Source organism: Lissotriton vulgaris, chromosome 2_1 (assembly GCF_964263255.1).
Source record: "Lissotriton vulgaris chromosome 2_1, aLisVul1.2, whole genome shotgun sequence".
Classification (NCBI taxonomy): domain Eukaryota; kingdom Metazoa; phylum Chordata; class Amphibia; order Caudata; family Salamandridae; genus Lissotriton; species Lissotriton vulgaris.
Window position 1 is genome coordinate 388886066 of NC_141687.1, and position 22221 is coordinate 388908286.

General features: G+C 45.4%; 1 protein-coding gene across 1 annotated transcript in view; it reads left to right on the forward strand.

The window, feature by feature from the left end:
- BZW1 (basic leucine zipper and W2 domains 1) overlaps positions 1-22221 on the forward strand; it is a 79076-nt gene that overhangs the window by 13347 nt on the left and 43508 nt on the right. The window contains exons 2-5 of the mRNA XM_086955226.1: positions 7082-7154; positions 7444-7620; positions 8147-8241; positions 17565-17630. Of these exons, the coding sequence (XP_086811352.1) occupies positions 7091-7154; positions 7444-7620; positions 8147-8241; positions 17565-17630 (402 nt within the window). The 5' untranslated portion in view covers positions 7082-7090. The remainder of the gene's footprint in view (positions 1-7081; positions 7155-7443; positions 7621-8146; positions 8242-17564; positions 17631-22221) is intronic.

Genomic DNA, 22221 nt, shown 5'->3' on the forward strand with positions numbered 1-22221 from the left:
TCCCAGCTCTTAGCGTCATTCAGATTGCACTAACTCCTCCCTTCACCTCTGCTTTCTGAAGGCTCCTTTAATTGCACTTTCCCCTCCCTTCTCTCCCTGCGTCCCTCAGAATGCACTACCCCCTCCTAATACAACTTCACTGTGACCCACTTATAAGCAAACTCCATTGTCCCTTCCCCACACATTCTGAATTTCTAAAGCATTGCGTGGCCAGACACGCCTTGCAGCTGTGTTCCTGTATTTTTTCCAAGGAAGCTCTGTTATGTCAAGAAAATCTTCCTACGGTGAAAACAAAAAATACCATTGTCCTCGCAAATCAAGTCTGCTGTTCAGTGGCTCACTCTGGTACAGTTGTGTCTGCCACATTTCATATTTTTACAGCACCCTTCCTCGTGCTCCTTATGTTTTGCTCCTGGTTAATGTAAGTGCTGCATTTAATGGCAAGCGGGTTTCCTTTCCTTCCTCTGCTGTTCATCATGAGCACAGGCAGCGTGAGCTCTAAAACGTGATATTTAGCTCCCATGCATATTTATACATCCCCGGCACATTTTCACATAGCTTAGAAACCATTTAAGTGCAGTACCTGCAGCGATGTGCCACTTTTGTACTGCTTATTCTGTTTTGGGAAATTATTTTGCGGGCGGCAGTGTTGATGCTGCTTTGATTTCGCGAACACATGGCCAAATTAGCAGTTCAAACACCCTGGTGCAAGAGTTGCGAGTGCGCACCACTCACTCCGTAGGGAAACTTCCTATTTGTAAAACTCAAGGAGAGCCTCTGTCCCTGTAACAGCAGGTCATCAAGGCAACTCCTCTTGTGTTTCGGATGGAGGATCTGTATTGCACTATGGAATTAGGATTAAAATCTGGGTTAAGTTCTTCATATGCTGCATAATGTGCTGGTATGTCACGTAATTCTGCTCTACCAAGCTATGCGCGTTACGCCCACCCCTACTTTTGACACAAAGATTGAGGCAACAAACTATAGCACTAGTGCGGCCACCGAGATAGCCTGTAACCCCAAAACTTTTCATTTGAACCTCTTAAAGAGTGTGGCATGAGAATCCCTGAGCACGAGTTGGCATATACCACTTGAAACACTGCAAAGAGGTGTAAATTTGGTGCCATAAATTGCTTTATGGACTAAGAATGAGGACTTAAATTACTCGTTGACTTGTAACTAATGTAACGGCGCCACCCCAGCATCACTCGGCGCCACCCCAGCATCATAGGTGTCACATTTGCGAAATTTATTATTGGCATTGTAAATGACAAAGCTATGTAGCTATTTTCAAAACCAACACATAAATAAAAAAATTGTCATTTACAAGACCAATAGATCAAACTTTCCTAATGCGAGACCTATTGCAAATGCTTCTTTTGGTATCTGGAACAATATTGGATGGACATGCAAATCACCATTTTACAGCAGTTCGAAAGATCAACTAATGAAATAATTTCAGTAGCTTCATGTTGCATGCAATACTTGCCATCACCAGTGGTAATTAGGCCTTTGCATTTCGAAGACTGTTTAACAAAAATATTTGTCCGTAAACTGGTGAATTATCTTATATGAATTGCAAGGGTAAACGGAATTAGTGTGAGGGTTCAAAGATTTGAATTTCCTTTTAGGAGGCTTTTGTCATTTCTGTGCTTCCGTCCCTAATCCTAGAGGGATTAGTGGGAGTTCTGGAGTTGAGAATCTTTCATATGGAGATTTGTGGGCAGAGGGAGGTGCTGCACCATTCACATGTTTGAGAGGGATATTCGGCATTCACGTCGCCCTTAACACACATTGTAAGCATAACTTATTTTCAACAAGTGATGGGATAAGGAAGTTTTTAAAAAAAATGCAGCCCATTTTCATTAAAGAAAAACGGGATGTATTAAAAAAAACTTTGTTTTTTTTAAGGGCTGTTAGTGGTCCATAAGACCACTGTCCCCTAAAAAATATTTCCCCCTACATTCTCACAGGGAAAGGGGTCCCCTGGAGACCCCATCCCTTTTGCCAGTGTTTTACCACCCTTTTGCGAAGGGTGGTAAACTGCGACTTTTGCGGGTGCAATTGCGGTCGCAAAACAGTCGTAGTGCTCAGACTCTCGATTCGGAAGAGACTCCCTCGGAACACCCCTTCCTAATATCGATTCGCTAATCCAATTTGTAGTTGGCAGCTTAAGTCCTACTAGCCACTCTTTTATTATTTTTCTTTTTCTCACTTGGTCGATTTAAAAGCAGTAACTTGTTTTCATGGGACCATCATAACGCCCTGAACAAGCCAAAGCTACCTGCATGAACTGAGCATACTCTTAATATGATCTTGATAGTTGAAGTTTATCCCTGTTCATCTTCTTTGTAATTGAACCATTCACAATGTGGGGTACTATTAGAGCAAGTATTGGAATGTTGGCTAGTGGGAAATTTGTGTTTGTCAATGTCTGGTAATTTCTAACGCTTGAAGGTGAAAATGGCTTTGTATTAGGGGTGGGCAAAGAATTCCACTCTGCATCGATTCGCAGAGTTTATTAGAACTCAGTGCAGAGCAAGGGAAATCTTGCATGGCACCGCTTCCCAGCGATTTCTAAATGCGGTCAGCTGCGGCAGGTCACTGTCACTTGTGTTGAGAAAGTTGCTGCTCAAGTAGAAGATGTCAAAAGAGTTTTCCCAGGTCGCTTTATAAGCATGTAGTCCTAGTCTCCTAATTATCCACAATGGAATTTCTTAACATGCAGCCCATATATTAGACAAATCAGTAATACATGAAAAAACAATTACTTTTCATCAAAAATATTTACGGCCTATCGAGAAACTAACAAATGACACAATTAAATACTCAATTAAAAATTTTTGTTGCATACAAGGTGTCACAAGGGTGGAATGACTGTTTTTAATGAACACTACAAAACACAATACATCACAACCATAAAAAGGAGAGCAAAAACAGACCATATCCTTTGTCATTTACAAGTACATATTCATTTACACAATGTTGTAGCTGGGTCCTGAACCGGCCGAACTTTAGTATCTATGGATCCAGCCACTGATATGGATTGTGTGAGGAATGCGTTGACTCATTTGGATGAATTTACTGATATAGTTCCATCTTTATCAAGACCTTAAAATATAGTTCTCTCTTAGCCCCTTTGATTCTTCTGTCTGCCAACGGCTGTCGCGAGCACTACCTCCGTAGTGCTGCACACGTCTGTTGTCTGATGCGGCCCCGCCCACACGGCTAAACCGCGGCCGGCTTTCCACCACGGTTAAGTAATATCGGCTTCAATCCTTTGTACACCACTATTTGCCAACAGCTTGTTAGCTGCTGCCTCAATAGGGATTCAATTTACCAAGGATCTTGATTGTTAGAGTATCTTTACAGAAATCTGAGCGTTACTCCATTTAATGATTCATTGGTGGCTCTACATAAAAGGGTCAACCTGCTGTGCCCACTGTCAATAGATCGGCGCTAATACCCAGACCTTATGCTGAATGGGCCAGCTTCAGATTATGGAGCGCTTTAAAACCGCTTTGTGATTATTGGCTGTCCCGCTGTGAGCGATAGATTCATTTCACTGCCGGCGTGTGGTAGAAGATGTACTTGAGTGGGAAAAAGAAGCAGCCTCCCTCTGGCACTCCGTATGGTGCATTACATGCTGATTCTATAGTGCTGGAGAAACTCTCGTCGGTAAACATCCGTGCCCAGGTTTTTTTTTAAGACCGCGGAGCGTGACTCCTTGTATTTGAGAAACCCGTTGAGCGAGTATATAGTAGGCAAAACAAAATCTCTACCAACTGCGATTACGTTCAGTTCATGTGATGCAGTCGAGCGGCGGTGGCAGATGCATCGCACATCCAGTTTTTAGGTCTCGCCTATTAATCCCATAGGGATTAAATAGGCGAGTATATAGTAGGCAAAACAAAATCTCTACCAACTGCGATTACGTTCAGTTCATGTGATGCAGTCGTTAAGCCGCGCGCGTCAAAACCCATCAGCCTTGCACCAGACTTCAATGTCATGAGCTCCCAAGCAGCTCCCCCGCATCAGACTTCAAAGCAATGCGCTTCCATCCCCACAGCAATGCCAAGAGCTTGTTACTAATGCAGCATCTCCTTCATCACGGTTTCACGCAGCTATTTCCTTTAATACTGCACTGACTAAAATGTTATCTCTTTTAAACGCAGCGACTCGATACATGATCTTTAACAATGCCTGGACTTCGATAGTTTTTTTTTTTTATTAACGCAGCAATTACCCGAGTCACTTTCTTACAACACAGCACTGACTTCAGAGATGTCTTTTCGAAACGCAGCATCCGGCGTTGCTGACATGCAAATGCTCTTTGTTTCCTCTAAGAGCAGTTATTTTACACGTAACTCCTAACATACAAAAGGTTTTCTTTTTTAGAATCTTAAACAGTAATGTGTTTGTGGTCAAATTAGAACGGCACTATGATGGTTGCATCTAAGTATTCCCCCCTGTTAGCAAGTTAACACAGTACACTAGATTGTTTCTCTTCCTTTTCTTTTTTTCAATTTTTTTTTTCGGTCACATTAACCCAAAAGGTATATAACTTTCAAATATGTATCTTGAATGGAGATTAAAATTGCTCACATCTTTGATCTTTGTCTCGCTCGTTGTTTTTGTTTCACAATTTTTCTTTGGCACATTACCAGCTGTCGGTGCACACTTTTGCCAGGCATACATCACCAGCTGTCAGTACACGCTTCCACCAGGCAGACACCACCAGCCGTTAGTGCACACTTTCACCAGGCACACACCACCAGCCGTCGGTGCACTCTTTCACCAGGCAGACACACAACGGCAACTGTCGGTGCACGTTTTAACCAAAACACTCCAACCGTCAGTGTACACTTTCACCAAGCGTACACACCACCAGCCATCTGTGCACAATTCCAACAGACCCGCACACCACTAGCCATTAGTGCACGCTTCCTATAGCACACACACCACCAGCTATCATCCCCAGTCAGTGCATACTTCCATCATGCACACACATCACAATCCGTTAGTGCACGATTTCACCAGACAGACACACGCCAACTGTCATTGCACGTTTTAACAGGCACACTCGTCCAGCCGTCAGTGCACATATTCACCAAACATACACACCACCAGCTATAATTGCATGCTTCCACCTGGCATAGACACCACCATCCGTCAGTGCACGCTTCAACCAGGCATACACACCACCATCCGTCAGTGCCGGGCGTTATACTGGGGCGGTGACGCTGCATCGCATTTGGCAATGCAGCGTGGACAACGAAATTAGTAGGCCCCTTGCCCCTATGCGTCTTAGTGTCACTGCGCCTGCTGCACCACTAATACACACATGTAAATAGTCAGTGTGAACTATGCCCATGCTGTTAATAGAATCTCTGCTAATATTACAAGGAACAATTTATTAACCGCCCCAGCAACACTAGCCATACATATTGAGTCCAGTAAACTCGGCTGTCAAACATCAAGTATTAAATCGTAATCTAATAAATAAGTATGTTTTAGCCTTTAAAGCACTAGTCCGGGTCATTCCTACAGTTTGTGTTAAATATTAAGGGACACCACTCGGGGACATCATCACTCGGACACCACCACCTCATCATCACTCGGACACCACCACCTCATCATCACTCGGACACCACCACCTCATCATCACTCGGACACCACCTCCACAGCCCTGAGAGGCACCACCACGTCACTCAGCCCCACAACAGCACTGTCCTTGCTTGCTAACAAGCATTGCCATAGCCAATATGACTCATTAGGAAAGTGTAAAGCTATTGGGTTTTTGAATAACAATGCTATTAATTTATAGATTTTCAAAGCCAACACATATTTAAAAAAATTGTCCTTTACAATGCCAATAGCTCACTTTCCTAATGCTAGACCGATTGCATTGCAAATGCTTGTTTAGTATGATTGAGTAGCTGTTGTAGCCAGCACTGTAAGGGTTAAAGAGAAGTGATGCTTCTGCCCAACTCCACTCTGAGCTGCTCCCCCTAGAGTCCTGCTTCTGTTTCCCAGCTCATGGAAGATGAACACCCTGCATTTTTATAGAAATTCTCACATTGTTAAAATTCTAATTTACATTTGCTAACAATACTACTAGAGTGATAAGTAATGGCCCTCCAAACCAGGAGTCTAGAAGCTTGCTCATCTAGAAGACACATTCTCTAAAATGGGTTATTTGTCATTTCTTCCATTAGTGCATGTATACTCTTTCAATAGGTTGTCCAGTAGGCTGAATCTTCCTAATCTTGATTGGCGTGAGCTGGCCTGTCACTAACAAACGCTATACAACCATCTTTAATGTTTTCTTTCTTCTAAACATCTCTAGTTTCATTAGCTATGTTCAAAATGTGCCTGCAGGTCCGTCTTGTGGCAGAGTGCATGTTAAGACAGAAACTCCCGGTCCACCAGTGACCTCTTGCTCCAACCTGCACTTTTGGGGGAACAAACGTACAATCTGGTGTTCTCTGGGGCTGCACTAACAATATGGAACTCACGCCCACCATTAGAAGAATCCCTTCTATGGCTTGTTTAAAAAAAGATGCGAAAACCTGCCTAATGGGCAAATTCCTTGCTTAAATCTTGCCTTCTAACTTCCCAGAGACCTTGCTCGACCTCAGACTAGTGCATCCCCTGGAGTACCTAGTCACTATCCACCACCTCTGGGCATCCCACAGTGGAACTTGGGACCTTGCATTTCTCGCAAAATGTGATTGTAAATTGTACATAATTGCCTTTTATCCCTTATGTATCCAGCCCCCTTAGTCTTTTGTATAGTATTAACTGTGAAGCGCTCTGGTACCCTAACAGGTCAAGCAGGTAGCTGCTCAGCAGTTGCTTTGTCGTTAGAACCTCTAATTACTCTGACTGGAAGAGGCTGCAATCTGACACATCCTCACAGAATTAATTTGAACAAGCCAGGGCCTGTGTTGGATACCTCAAAGTCATAGTTGGAACTGTAGTGTATAGTGTGGTGCTTGGTGGGTAAGTTTTGCTTGTAATAAACTATACAACTGAGAATTTGTCTTCATACAAGTCTAATATGAATGTTTCTTCACAGGTGTCTTTTATGAGTAATCAAAAGCAGCAGAAGCCAACGCTATCCGGCCAGCGTTTTAAAACTAGAAAAAGAGGTAAAGGACCTTCTAATGCCAGACCTTGTGAACAGTAACCGCTTCTGTGGGGTTTATTTGCATTCCTACATGCATTTTCACAATTGTTTGCGTGGGCTACTTTTTTGACTTATCTGCAAGGGTTCATGTAAAGATGTAGCCAGCAAAAAGAGAATGGATTTTTTGTGTACCTTTCTGAAATGGATAAATGTTCAGGCAGGGTAAAAATTGCTTGGTTAACATACATGGCAAAAAAAATTATGTTCAGTTGCACGCAGAACACTGAAATCCTCAAACATTTTTTCTTTAGATGAAAAAGAGAGGTTTGATCCTACTCAGTTTCAAGACTGCATTATTCAAGGTTTGAATGAAACAGGAAGTGATTTGGAAGCTGTAGCCAAGTTTCTTGATGCTTCTGGAGCAAAACTTGATTACCGCCGCTATGCAGAGACTCTCTTCGACATCCTGGTGGCTGGCGGGATGCTGGGTAAGCAGGGCAGCAGTGTCCCTAGTTTTTCATCATGTGGCAGCAATTTACTTTGCATCTGGTTTACTTAATCGCCATTAAGGGTTTACATTTTGAAATTGATCTTAGCGTTAATTAAACTCTGGACCCCTTCACTGGCTTTTTCTTAAAATAAACTTCAGTTGAATTGCTTTGTTTTATCCTCCTTCCCCACCAGAACGGAGTTTTAACCAATACATATGTTTTCACTTCCTGTCTAGTGTAATACCCAAGGTATAAGGTGAGTGGCCGTATGCATTCTATTGTACTATCTGGCTGCAGCTGCTGAAGGAAATTTGCCATCAGTACCACATTGTTTTGATCAACTTGTGAGCACCCATTGGAAACCTGATAGTAATGCATAAACTTGCTCATCTAAAATGAAGTCCCTTCTCGTTCAAGTAAAGTCTAAACTTGAAAGAATTCCCAATTTTGTGAATAAACAATTGACGGAACTGCTTATGAAAGTTTTTATTTTTTATTGGGTTTGCATTCATTTATTTTCCAGCCCCAGGAGGTACCCTGGCAGATGACGTGATACACACCGATGTCTGCGTCTTCAAGGCGCAGGAGGACCTAGAGACCATGCAAGCATTTGCCTCGGTAAGTCATTGGCAGATTTTTGGCACTATAAGGTTTATCTGGAAGTTGAAGCTTAATAGGATAAGTTCTCTTCCCTTAGAAATATCACTTAAAGATTGTTAAACTCCACCCTGCCAATTATTGGATTTGCCTACTGAGTTGGGAGTAGGTATCATCTTGACCTTTCTCACTCCCTCCCTGGAAAGTGGCACTAGTTGAGAAATGTCGACTCTGGGCATGCTAAATTGTGCACATTTGTAAGTCAAGCCAATGGCAATTTAAACAATGGCTTTAGTGAGGTTGCTGTCGCTGGGGTTTTTCTGAATGTAAAATGACCTTAATCTTATAAGGTAACCCCATTGCGCTGTCTTGGTCTTGCATAAATATACTCCATAATTTTAATGTTTTTTGATATTGGGGGTACTTTTGAGGAAGACTTGGAGATTACTGGGGCATGTGGTTGATGGCTCAGTTAGTTAAATGCTTGATGCTGGCATCTACTCTGACCTGTAGGTCACGTGTTAATCAACTTTCTGCTGCTGGCCTGTGTGGGTGAAGTATAGGCTGGAGTGATTGTGCGCATTAGATCTGCTTTTTGAAAGCATTAATTTACCTCCTGTGGCAGCGATTCAAGACAAGCATGTCACTTTTGGTGAAAGATTAGGTACTTTGGTGCTGTGGATTGTGTCCTTTAATGGCCAACATCTACCTGCGAGTGGTACGGGCAGGGTGGAGGATTGAGCCGCCACTAATTGCTATTTTATGTATGGTGATTTTCCCACAGTCCATGCTGCGCTTCGTGAATATGACTACAAATGATCTATTTTAAATGGCCACGTGGACTAATTACCGTATTCCAATGTAGTTTAGGGGGTTTGTTGGATTTCTCGCTCTTAAGACCTGCCTCCCTCTTTCTTGCCTTGATTTATAAAATCCGATATCCCGCTCCTACACCTGTTTCTCTTGACAAAGACACAGGCCTCCATAATAGCTGTTAAAACCTCCAACCGCTTTGATATTCTGATAATTTTCCATAACTTATGAGGCTTGAACAATTCAGCAAAGCTGATAGCAATACTGTCCATGCTGAAGCAGTGAGGTTGTGATACTTATTTACTTAAAGAATGTTACTATTCTAGGATTTTTACTGTTCTAGGACTGGTATAGAATAAAATCGCAATGATTTCCCAAACATTCTCTATACTCTGGTCGAACCAAGAAGCAACTAGTTGCCATAGTTGTCTCTTAAATATCAATGGGAAGTGGCAGATAAGATGGGCAGAAATGGTGGAAGAATACTTGCTTACCTTGTAAAAGTTAAGGAGCAACATTTTACTTTAGCCGGTGTAGATTCCCCTAACCAGAATGAAGAGCAAATCATGGAACAAGCGATCAAACCTCTTGCAAACCCCAGACTCTGCTATCCTGTTGGGAATTAATTGTGGTGGTTAGCTACTTGGATAGGTCATGCCAACGTTTTGATCAAACTGGAGCCTTCACCAAGAAAGGAATGACCTGGTTAAGTCTGCCCTCAATGATTTCTTTAAAAACAGAACTATATTTAAAGAAAACTTACCCTACCCCGACAGACTAGTTGTTTCTCAGCTCTCAATAAAACCTGTGCTTCTATTCTCTGTAAATTGGCCTGAAATGCTGGTGTTTAGAGGGTGTGTATAGAGGCCCTTTCTGACCACACTCAAGTGTCCATTCTTCAGATTGTGTTGATACAATGCTATGTGGGTGGCAGCAATGCAGGCTAGCGCATAAATTGTGCTCAAATTTACACTGTATCATGGCCATGGAGCTGACAAGATGACCACATCACTGTGAAATTTGTGGCCTTTCATCAGACCCATTCCTCCTCACAAGTAGATGACACTGGTATAAGTTCACCATCTAGAAAGAACCCCATAAAAGCAAAGTAACCCCTGGATATGGTCTGACCAAGACAACCCTAGAATAGAAATAACTTCTGCTATCTCCAGGTTTAAGCTCTTTAAATATCTGGGTCCGTATGGATTTACACCTTAGTAGTTTAGAATATTCTGCTAGACCATACCTTCGATACTTGCAAAGCTATTTAACTCCTTTGAAAGCAGTTGGTGATAGACGTCTGCAGCAGTTATCATCCAAGAAGGGCAAAAATAAGCCGCGTTGTAGTTCATATAGACGTGTGTTGCTGACTTAACATCCATGCCAAAGTATCCTAGTTGCCAGGCTGAACCCCTGTATGCCCAACCTGGTGGAGCTGGACCAGGGGGATTTTTTATCCCGGAGTGAAAATGCGGGGGTCATACTAAACCTATTGTACATTATAAGTTGTGTAGGTCTCAAAAAGGAAGCACTGCTGTTTGCAGTCTGTGGCAAAAGGTGTTTTACAGGGTTCACTGGCTTTACCGCATCCAGACTTAAAAACATTTTGGTAGTGGATCGCTTTGCCGGTGTATACTGTGCGGTTATAGACGCAAGGCAATGGTGCAGGTGAACTTCACTTCAGTATGTTTCAGGGCTGCCTGAAGTCACTGCTTCTTTTTGTCCTCTAAATAGGAGCCACTGTCCCAAATTGTTTGAGAGAACCTGCATACCTCGGGCTAAGGTCTAGGAAGTTTCATTCGATCAGCCTATATGCTAGCAGCACTTTCCAATTGCATTCTCCTTGCTCGCCTTGGTGGACACTCTTAGAGTACATCGCATGGTTTAAAATGTACAAAAATCTCAGGTAAATCGCTACTCCCCTACGCATCAATAAATTCTTCATGCCCAATTTCCGATAGCTTGGGCTGAGACTGCCGTTTTAAATTTGCACCAAAAATCTCCAAGTCTGCTGTGGAAATGGGGCCTCAATTGCCAACCGCTTCAGATCAGTTAAACAAGGTCTCTGGCAGCAGTACTAGCTTTTTCGATTCGGATGGATTGCTGCTTTAAAGATGAGCACCCTACCCAATATCTTTATTTTATACCAGGTGCTCCATCTACAATCGCCCCTTTAACACTGCAATTGGATCAAAATCTGTAGGCGTGGGAGAAGCCACGAATGTACTATAGACTAGGGTGTTCTTGTACTTACTGATGATCAATATTGTCAGGCAGCCCTATTGAGGTACACTGTGGAATGTGGAAGTGAGGAATCTGAAAAGCATTGGTGCTTTGTACATCAAGTGGTTGTAAGCATACACATTTGGAATGTCTTCTGGCAGCCCAAATTCAGCAGGAGGCCTATATTAGCCCCATATTCACCCCTAAAACCAAAGCCTCTTTGGCAGATGCAATAGGCTAGCAGCAAGGAGGGGTTTGACCTCGCCGCTTATGCCGGTCCTTGTTAAACTAGACTTCACCCAGTTCTATTGGAGGATCGTGGCACACCAAAGCAAACTGGTTTGCAATTTATTTGACACAGATGGGATCGTGCCCATTGACTGCAAAGAAATAAATATGGGCAAACCAAGGTACACTGACCCCTCCCTACTTGGCATTCGAAAAGTATGATGACAACGATACTCTTAATCTCTGAAATGTATCCTTTGCTAGCCACAGTTTGGAAAGAGATACGCTGGTCGGAAGCGGTTGAGTAGCTGATTATGGGCACACATGCAAATAAAAATGTAAGATTTTTAGGTCTCGGCCTATTTCCATTCCGCTGGAATGGAATAGGACGAGTCTATAGCAGTGAAACCAAGAGTTTCACCATGAGCCCAAAAAAGAGGTTTTTCACCAGTGCATGTGCTCTCATGCACGAGCTTGCCCGAGCCTTTTGCCTGCCTCCTGCCTTGAAGGCAATCTGCTTCTCCGCCCTCTGCTGTTCCCTCCCACTTGCTCGCACATCAAAGGCTGCATCTCGTTATCTTCTCCACTCTCGCAACAAGCACGCGCTTTTCCCCCCCAAAGGCACCATCTGAGTCCACATCCAAAGCAATCAGCCTCCCTCCCACTGCCTTCTGAAGCTAACCCCAGCATGCGCTTGCTCGGCCTCAGGCAGTTCTCCTCCCCTAATTATTCACTGCCCAAGGCCGGCCAGTGGTACAAACATATCAGGTAAAACATGGCACGATGCTTCTCCCTTAGTGTTTCACGTGATTATGTTGGTTGTTACCTCTTAAACATAAGTGCCTTATTGACCGACCTATAGCGTGGCTCTTTTCCCTTCCTTCTCTTAATAGTGTGCCTTCGCCACAATTATACTTCTGTGCGACCGTCACTTATCTACGCATATATTTGAATGCACTCGAGTGACACATCAGGTAATCAGCCTCCCTCTCACAGGCAGCTCGTGCGTGCGCTCACTCTCCAGCTCCGCTTTAGATTTCCCATTTACTTTCGCTTTCCTTGTTTCAGGAGCATCTTCCCATTAACTCTTCAACTTGTTCTTGCTGCTTACATGTTTTGTGTGTTAATGACGCTCGCTCGCCAATGTCCCTTCCACCCTTCCTTTGATCTCGCTTTTCTTTGAACTTTCAGGCTCCTCTCCGCCCCCTTCCTTTAATGGCCCTCTCCCTCCCCCAGCAGAGAGCGCGCATCGCTTGTTAAACCCTGCCCCTGTAACTACGTTTGTGTTCTCGCACACTGCCCCTGCAATTCCAATTGAGGAACTATAAGCAAGCTAACGGTCCGATATCACTTCCTTGGATTCATAAAGCATCTAACATGCCTTTCTCTCGTGGAATGACCTCTATCACTGTCAGTCATCGGTTACCCTATCCCAACAGCACGTACTGCTTGTGTGCTTCTCGGCACTTTTGGCTCCCTGTCTCTGTGCCTTATGCTCCTCCTTGTTTGAGTATGACTCGTACTCCCCATGTGTCCGAACCGCCACCCGCCTCGAGGGGCCCCCTCCTCTCCCGAAGGTGACAGTCTGCTCTGCCCCCACCTGTGCAAACCAGCTCCGGCTTCCCTCGCATCTCTCACTGTATAAACTCCCTTCCTACCGCCCCAGACACACAAGAAATGACAGTCTTTCCTGTAACTGGCCTTGGAAAGATGCAAGGCGGAGTGCTAGGTAAACTTTCGCCGTCTCACCCCTACAGACCAGATTTGAGGGACCGCCCAATGGCTCATAGCCAGCCCACCCAATTCTCCTTATCTGAAAATTCCTTCTCTTGGAGGGTCTCGTCCCCCGGCTCCCCCCCCCCCCCCCCTCTCTCTCCAGCCCTGTAACTAGACCTGTCGCTGCCTCTTCCCGTGGCTGCCTCACTCATTAAACCTTCTATTCCTTCACAGATAGTTACATGTCAGTGGGCCGAGCACGGCAAAACATTCATCCTCTGCCATTTCCAAGTATTTGGGCATACCCGACTTGAATTGATAACGCCCCCACCCTACACACGTTAAAGCCAAATCTTGTACATTTGCAATTTTTTCTGTTTGTATCTTTATGTATCTTTTATGTAACGCAGTAATCCTCAGCGCCCTCCTGAAGAAACCCACAGCTGACCCCACCAAACTCAAAAACTACCGCCCTATCTCACTCCTTCCATTCCAGGCCAAATTCATCGAGAAAGCGGTCAACAACCAGCTCGCCGCATTCCTCGAAACCAACAAATCCCTCGACTCCTCACAATCCGGCTTCCGAGCCAAGCACAGCACTGAAACCGCCCTCATCGCAGCAACAGACGACATTCGAACTCTACTGGACAATGGAGACAGTCGCCCTCATCCTCCTCGACCTCTCCGCAGCCTTCGACACGGTCTGTCATAGCACCCTTCTACAACGCCTCAGAAACGTCGGAATACAAGGAAAAGCATTGGAATGGATCACCTCATTCCTCACCGGAAGAACCCAGAGAGTCCGCCTTCCACCATTCAAGTCAGAGGCCACTGAAGTCATCTGGTGTACCACAAGGATCTTCACTCAGCCCCACCCTCTTCAACGTTTACATGAGCCCCCTCGCGGCCATCGCACGCCAACATAACCTCAACATCATTTCCTACGCTGATGACACTCAACTGATCCTCTCACTCACCAAAGACCCTAACGCCGCAAAAACCAACCTGCATGAAGGAATGAAAGAAGTAGCCGAATGGATGAAGCACAGCCGTCTGAAACTGAACTCAGACAAAACAGAAGTCCTCATCCTAGGCACCTCCCCCTCCGCCTGGGATGACTCTTGGTGGCCAGAGGCCCTTGGAAAAGCACCCATCCCGACGGACCACGCACGGAACTTGGGCGTCATCCTGGATTCCTCACTCTCGATGAACAGACAAGTCAACGCCGTTTCTTCATCCTGCTTCAACATTCTTCGCATGCTCAAAAAGACATTTCGCTGGATCCCCACCGATACTAGAAAAACAGTCACCCACGCTCTGGTCACGAGCCGTCTGGACTACGGAAACACCCTCTACGCCGGCACCACCGCAAAACTCCAACGCATCCAGAACGCTTCAGCCAGGCTCATATTAGACATCCCGCGTAAAGAACACATCTCTGGTCACCTGAAAAACCTCCACTGGCTCCCCGTCAATAAGAGAATTACTTTCCGACTCCTAACCCACGCACACAAAGCGCTCTACGAAATCGGACCCGAATGCCTCAACACAAGAATGTCCTTCTACACCCCCTCCCGCCAGCTACGATCCGCCAACCAAGCCCTTGCCGCTGTACCTCGCATCAACAAAACCACCATGGGAGGTAGATCTTTCTCCTACCTGTCAACTAAAACCTGGAACTCACTTCTCACTCACCTTCGCCTTACTCAGAACCACCTAGCATTCAGAAAGCAACTTAAAACGTGGATATTTGACAAGTAATCCCCCACCCTTCTCCAAGCGCCTTGAGACCCTCTGGGTATGTAGCGCGCTATATAAATTTATTGACTTGACAGTCCTTATGTTTTGCAACTGGTTCTTATGTAAAGCGCTCCCACATTTGGGTAAAGTTCGCGCTATATAAAATTGCATTAAATACATTAAATAAAATACCCTGTGTAACCCTCCTCCCAATCACCCATCCTCTCGCACGGTGCTCCACTCCTGCCGCCGGGTGAACTTGGGGGGGGGGGGGGGTGGTGGTGGTGGGAGGCGGCGGTGGTGGTGGTGGGAGGCCCAGGGAGGGGGTGCAAGTCAGTCCTCCATGCGTGCTGCAGGTTCCACGGAATTGTATGTACTCGATGCCCAACTGTAAGAACACCCCTTCACCCCTCCCCAGACAGCGCCTGACCCCCGCTCATGTCTCTTGGGCGCCCGTAGGCACCGCAGTGACAAGGAACTGTAACTTGTCTAACTGGCCTCGGAAGGATGAAGGGCATGAAGACTGGACCTCGAACCGCTGCTTGAATTTCATTTTTTTAATGCAGATTCTGCTGCATCAAAGGCTTTTTTTAAAGTGTCACGAATTTGCAAACGAGGGCTGGTGTTTGTTGTTTTTTGTTAACTTGCACAGACCGCTGTGCAAGTGTTTTGCAGGGTATGGCGGCCTGTTTACAGGCAACTGAAGAAACGGGCCACCACGATTCATCAATTGAACCCTTGTCTAGTAGACTTGTCAATTTATAACCACCACGGTGTTTAACGTCAAAATGAACTAAGAATGTGTACTTTAGTTACTCTCTCTAGTCATGCTAATGAAGCTTTTGTTATTAGTGATTAGTACCTCTCTTTCTGCCTGTTCTAAACAGCTGATTTGGGTGTGTTCTCAGTAACTCCAAACACTTGCAAGGAAAGAATTCAGGTTTTCTCCTGCAATTTTTTTTTGCCGCTCCCAGATTTACCGGACTGTATACATGTATGCCCGCCATCTACAGGACTCTGGATGGGCACACCTATGCCCCACCCCCAGATTCCCTTGGCTGTTCCCACCTATGCCCTGCCTCACAGCTCCCTGTCATTACACATCTATGCACCACCCAGATCTCCCTGACACTACACACAAAACCTTACTGTTCCCACCCCTGTCAAAGACAGGATGTTCATTCTCACTACGGTCACTCTGCTAGATAACTATTATCAGGCATCGTCAGATGACGACAATCTAAAAAAATGTAAATTACTACTGAAGAAAAAAGAAATGTGCACATGGAGAAGAAGGAAACAGAAACTACAATTACCTATCTGATGACACCCATGGATGGGGCGTGTGAAAGAGGCCTCGCTTGGATTGAATGGACCAAACACAGTGGCAGATTGTTTTGTGGGTGTTCGTGAACTAGTCTACAATTTCAGAGTGGGCTTTTATCAAGTGATGTGAGGGTCTTGCCACGTTCAGCTCGGGTTCTGGGGCTTTAGTAACGTCCTGGGGATTTACAGTGGTTCAAACACTGAGGAACTGTCACTGTGAATAACGGTGCCGCATGTCACCCCCTACTGGCACTGCAGTCTACTCCAACAGTGCGTCCAAACTCACTCTATGCTCGCATTTTATCTCTGCTGCTTGGCGCGGAGGTCCAGCCTGGCTGGTGTCCCATAATGTAACAAGCACTGGCGTTGCCAATAGGTCTCGCAGTAGGAAAGCTGGAGCTATTGATTTTGTAAATGACAAAGCCCTTTATGTTTTTAAAAAAAACAAAAATAAAAGGCATTGTTATTTGCAATTGTAATAGCTCCAACTTTCCTACTGCGAGACCTATTGGCAATGCCAGTGCTTGTTTACTTTACCAGAAATACAGCAACGAATGTTTCTAGCCGAGGAAACCATGTTCAAGATATCAACACATTGGTATTTTACTCCAGCTGTGACTCCGAAATGGTGCCCATATGTGAAAAGGAATGCTGGTGGGGTTGTGTGGGTTCCATCCTTCGGTTTGTGGAACTGTCCCATGTTGACTATTTGGGGAGAGGGACTTGTATGATATAGACAAAACATTAAGTACACGCATCCTGCACTTTCTGCCTTGCATAATATTAGGACTATCTCCTAGGCAAATATTTCTGCGTAAAGTTAAGAATCTGACCAATTGCTCTTGTGTTTATGCTACACTCTATGCAATTTTTCCTTTTGAAACTTGGACATGATTCCAGATTACACTAACTGGCCTCATAGGCTGTGGGCCCTAATACCACACTCTAATGAACATGAAGGATACCTATTCAGTGAGAATCTCTCGCACTCCTCAACTGAATTCTGTAAATTTACACGTCCTAAGTCCCATAAGCTAATGCATGTGGAGTCAAATCCCAGTTAGTAGGCATAGTGATACGAAGTTACTTGCAGGAGAGTTGGAAAGAAGCTGTTTGTTAGGACCTAATGAGTGAGCGGGCTGGGTAAAGAATGGGACGGTTCAGTTGCTTTTCCTTTATCTTTTTTGTCGTATTCCCTTTGACTTCTGGTTCCCCCTCGGGTTGTAGCCTGTAGCTTTGTATAGGTTTATAAATGTTTAAGTGATCACAAATGAGATGACTAACTTTCTGTTTTTTAGGTTTTCAACAAGCTAATCCGGCGTTACAAGTACCTGGAGAAAGGCTTCGAAGAAGAGGTGAAAAAGGTAGGTCTTATTTCTTAACATAAATGTCTTACATGGTGACTGCAGGTGTATTTTTGCATGCTTCTGTTAGCTCATAACATTTCCTCTCATCAAGGATCCTACTGCACAAATGTTTTGAATTTGCCTGTTGGAGCCCTAGGATTGTGTTCTGATTTTTAGGTTTAGTAATTGGGCTTGTGTCAGTCATGGAAATTTGTGTACGGGCGCTTGTTCTGTATCTATTCTGGTGCTTTTTTTTTTTTATTGGTAACTCATCTTACCCCAGTATTGGAACTTTCATAGATTCCCATAGTTTGTATCATTTTCCGTCGTCGGAATAGGAGTCTCTAACAAATACCATAGCTGTAGGTACAAAAGACAAAGGAAAAAGGCCTAGGCCTTATTCCCTTTTGTAGCATATCACCCTCTTTGGCTAATGCCTAAGGTTGGTCTCTTTTACACAATCAGAAGTGCCTCACCCCTTAACCTTCCTGAAGGAATCTCAGAGCCTCTGATTTTCTACCGCACGTTGTGCTTTGAGAGTCTCCTGTGAGCTCTTTTCAACTTCTACTATTCTAAGGAATTTCTTTTGGATAATTTCTTCAGAATCTTTCAGATTCACTTCAGGATTGTTGTCTGCCTTCCAGGATGTTTGAAATGGAGGAGAAAAAGCCCTTTTCAAGCCATGTTCCACCTGTGGCAAGAAAAGGCTTTTTGTGGAGCATAGGCACAAAGACTGCATCTATTGCCTCTATCCTGACCACCAGGCTGCTGACTGCAAGATCCGTAGCACCTTTTCAACCAAGACCCTCCAGGACCGTGAGGGTAGACTTTTGACATGGCTCCAGAAGCTGAAATTCAGGAAGGAGACTGTCTCTAGTGACAGTGAGGATGCAGCGTCGATGTCTTCCTCAAGAAGGTCAGTGAAGAGGGGTAGGGGTTCCCCTTCTCCGGAAAGACCTTCTAAGGCCTCTAAAAAGACCCCCAGTGAGTCTGAGCTTAGGTCCCAGCAAATCTCCTCACTGAGGTGAAAAGGAGAGGGTAGGACCTGTTACGCCTTCAAAAGGTGAGAAGACTGCCTATGCCTTCAAAAAACCTTCTTCCAGTCTTCTGAGAGGAGCTCCAAGTCCTCCACGACTAATACTGCGATATCGTCGACTATGACGTCGACGGGAGTTTCGTCGACTGCAAGTACATCAGCGCCAACGACAATGATAGACTATGACGACTGTCTCGACGAGGGCATCGACGACTGACTATGGCGATGGCTTGTGTGTCCAGTTTCCTTGTCGACTACTTTAACTACCCCGATCTCGTCGACTCATGTTCAACCGTCGACGACGGAACCGTCTACTATATAATCCTCGGAAAAAAGGATTACTATTTCTGTGACAAGAATAACGCCGGAGATGACTTCTCCGAGGAGTGTGTCCCCCTACTGCCAACCATGCTTTTTCAAGAAGGGGAGTCGGAGGAGGAGGACCAGGACTCTTACAGCTATGCCAACAGTCCCTCCTAACTTCTAGTCAAGTGCCAGAAGACTGACTCTGAAGGTGAATGCGACCACAAGGAGATTGGTCATCATCAAACTGCCCAGTTACAACATCATTCTGGGCAGGATATGGTGACTGTGCCACCATCTTTTCTCCAAGATCTGCATAACCTGCTGCAGGACTACAAATCTAGGGCGAATAGACCAGTTCAAGTCCCGGCAGCATATGCTGCACCTACAGTAGTTTCGGCCTCGCCAGTGACGCCAACTTTACCGGCTCAGTTTTCTCCTCCGCCTCAAGCATCCTTCCAACAGTATTCCTCTGGGCTGCAAGAGGCCCATGATTCCTCGGATGGGGATCAGCAGTCTGATCATGACTCTATTCCTAATACTGAATATGATGAATATATCATTGCTGATCCCGCTTCACCAGTCCCAGATCCGGCGGATTCCCCGCCAGCGGACATTGGGGGCTTCCATCAGTTGATGGAGAGAGCAGCTGGCAGATTCAAATTGGCCATGCCTAAGGTTACTACTGATTGTTTCCTATACGATTTCAAAGAGCCTTTTAGGAAATCGGCACGGTCCATTCCTATCGTGGATCGTCTGTGGAAGGAGGGCCTTAAGGCCATGAAGCACCCGGTGATGGTGGTCCCTGTGCCTCCGCGTCTGGACAAGAAATACAGGGCAACCGAGGAGGGTCCGACTGCTTTAACGGGTCATCCAAGACCAGACTCCGTTATTTCGCAGGCAGCGCAGAGAAAATCCCATAACCCCTCTGCTCCCTTAACAGCTCCTCCAGACAAGGAAGGGTGGAGATAGGACAATGTTGGGAAGAGATTCTCATCAATGGCGAGTTTACTAGTACGAGCTGCTAATTCCCTGGCGATCTTGGGGAGATATGACCGCCAGCTTTAGTGTGATATCGCCCCGTACATTGACCAGCTGCCTCTAGAGTCAACATCTGAAGCAAAAAATCTTGCAAGAAGAAGCGACTTCAATGGAAATCATTGACTGTGCAATGGACATTGCAACCACAGCGTTTCGGTCCCTGGCTGGGGCGGCAGTCCTCCGTCGCCAAGGATGGCTAAGGCGACTTTGTTCCGGCCTGAGATCCAGAACAAGGTCCTCGATTTCCCGTTTGATGGGGAGGCATTATTTGGGAAACTCATTGACTATACACTTCAAGAGAAAAAAGGACACGGAGACTGCAGGGTCCTTGGGAACCCTTCAATACCGCAAGTCTCCTTTTAAGGGATCCAGAGGCAGAGGTAGTACCTATAGGGGATCCTTCCAACAACAGCGCTATTCCTCCACGGGATCAGGTTCCCAGCAATACCGTCAGCCTTATCAACAGCGCCAGGGCCAGTCTACAAACTACTCCGGCCTTACAATAAGGGGAAACGGGCTGCACGAGGACGGGACTCTTCCTACTGGACCCTCCAAGAGATCAGTTGGAGGCAGGGTCACCAAATACCTTTAAAACTGGTCCTGGATAACATCGGACCGTTGGGTGCTCAACATCATTCGGAAAGGGCATACTTTAGAATACCCACACACCCACACACCCACACACACACACACGGTGTGTACTAATTAATTTTTTTATTACTTTTTAGGAGGTTGCCCACCCACAACCAATCTGTCCTGAAGAAGACCCCTTTTGTAAGGACTACTATCCTACGCATCTTTCGGGTCGAAACGTAGACCATATAAACTTCAACTCCTACCCCCAAGCTAGACCGAAGCAGCTAAAGGCGAGTTAGGTGGTCTACAGCACTTGTTTTCTGGACTCTATATGAGCATAATATTGTGGCCCTTGGGTCAAGGCACCACATCAACATTGTCTTCGAAGCCATGATGAATACCTGTCACGAATGATTCGGACTATTCCCCTCAATCCTACTCTATCCCTGACACTTTCCCTCACTTCACCCCCCTTCCTTGTTGTGTATGTGGGCACATATGCATACAGTTTGTTGAAATATTATTGATAACCTAACCAATGAAAGGTAACAATGCAATTTTGAAATAAATCCTGTTGCATTTAATAATTTGTCCTTTTCAAATTATAATAAAATTGTAATCACTTGTTTTTGTCTGGGACCCTTTTCCCGTATACCGTTTAACTACCCAGGTCCCTTGACTTTACTGGGTTTAACCTTCCCTGTTTACCACCCAAGCCCCTGGCAGCCATTCCATCAAAACACCAGCGTCTCCTGCGACTCTAGGTCCAACAGATGCTCCGGAAGGGAGCGATAGAGCTGGTTCCCTCAAACCAAAGGGGACAAGGATTCTATTCCAGGATCTTCCTGGTGAGGAAGACGCTAGAAAAATGGCGCCCCATTTTAGACCTCAGGGAGCTAAACAGCTAAACACCGATCATCTTCCTGTCCTTCTGGATGGTCTCTCTCCAGGACATCTTGAGGCTCATCAATCCGGGGGATTTCATGGCCACGCTCTCTCTGATGCGTATTTCCACGTTCCGATTCACCCAGCACACAAAAAGTTTCTGCAATTCACAGTAGCCATAAGCCTTTTTCAGTTCAGGGTCCTACCCTTTGGACTCCGCTCAGCCCCGAGAATTTTTACAAAGGTGCTGGCGCCAGTAGCAGCTTTCTTGCGAAGGAACCATTTCCAAGTCTTCCCCTACCTGGACGACTGGTTGCTGAAAGGTCCGTCCAGGGAGGCAGCGCTGGAGGCTGTTCAAGCTTGTATGAATTTGTTTCAGAATCTAGGCCTCACTCTGAACAACTAGGTCCTCCCTGGTCCTGTCCAAAAAGGCTCGCTTCCTGGGGCCCTCTTGGATTCAAAGCTCTCAAGAGCCTTCCCTACTCTGGAAAGGAGGGAAAAATTACAGACCTTGGCTCGGGACTTACGGGCAAGGTGGTGTCTTTCCGTACGCCGCTTCAAATCTCTACTGGGGGTGATTTCATTGTGTACTCCCCTGATTACCCATTGCAGACTGAGAATGCGTCTTCTGCAGGAGGAACTGGACAACCAGTGGCAACAGGTCCACGGTTCATTCGAGGACATGGTGACTGTCACTCCAAGGATGAAAGAAGCAACCTTATGGTGGACAGATCAAGACCGCTTGTCCCAAGGTCTATCCTTCGTAAG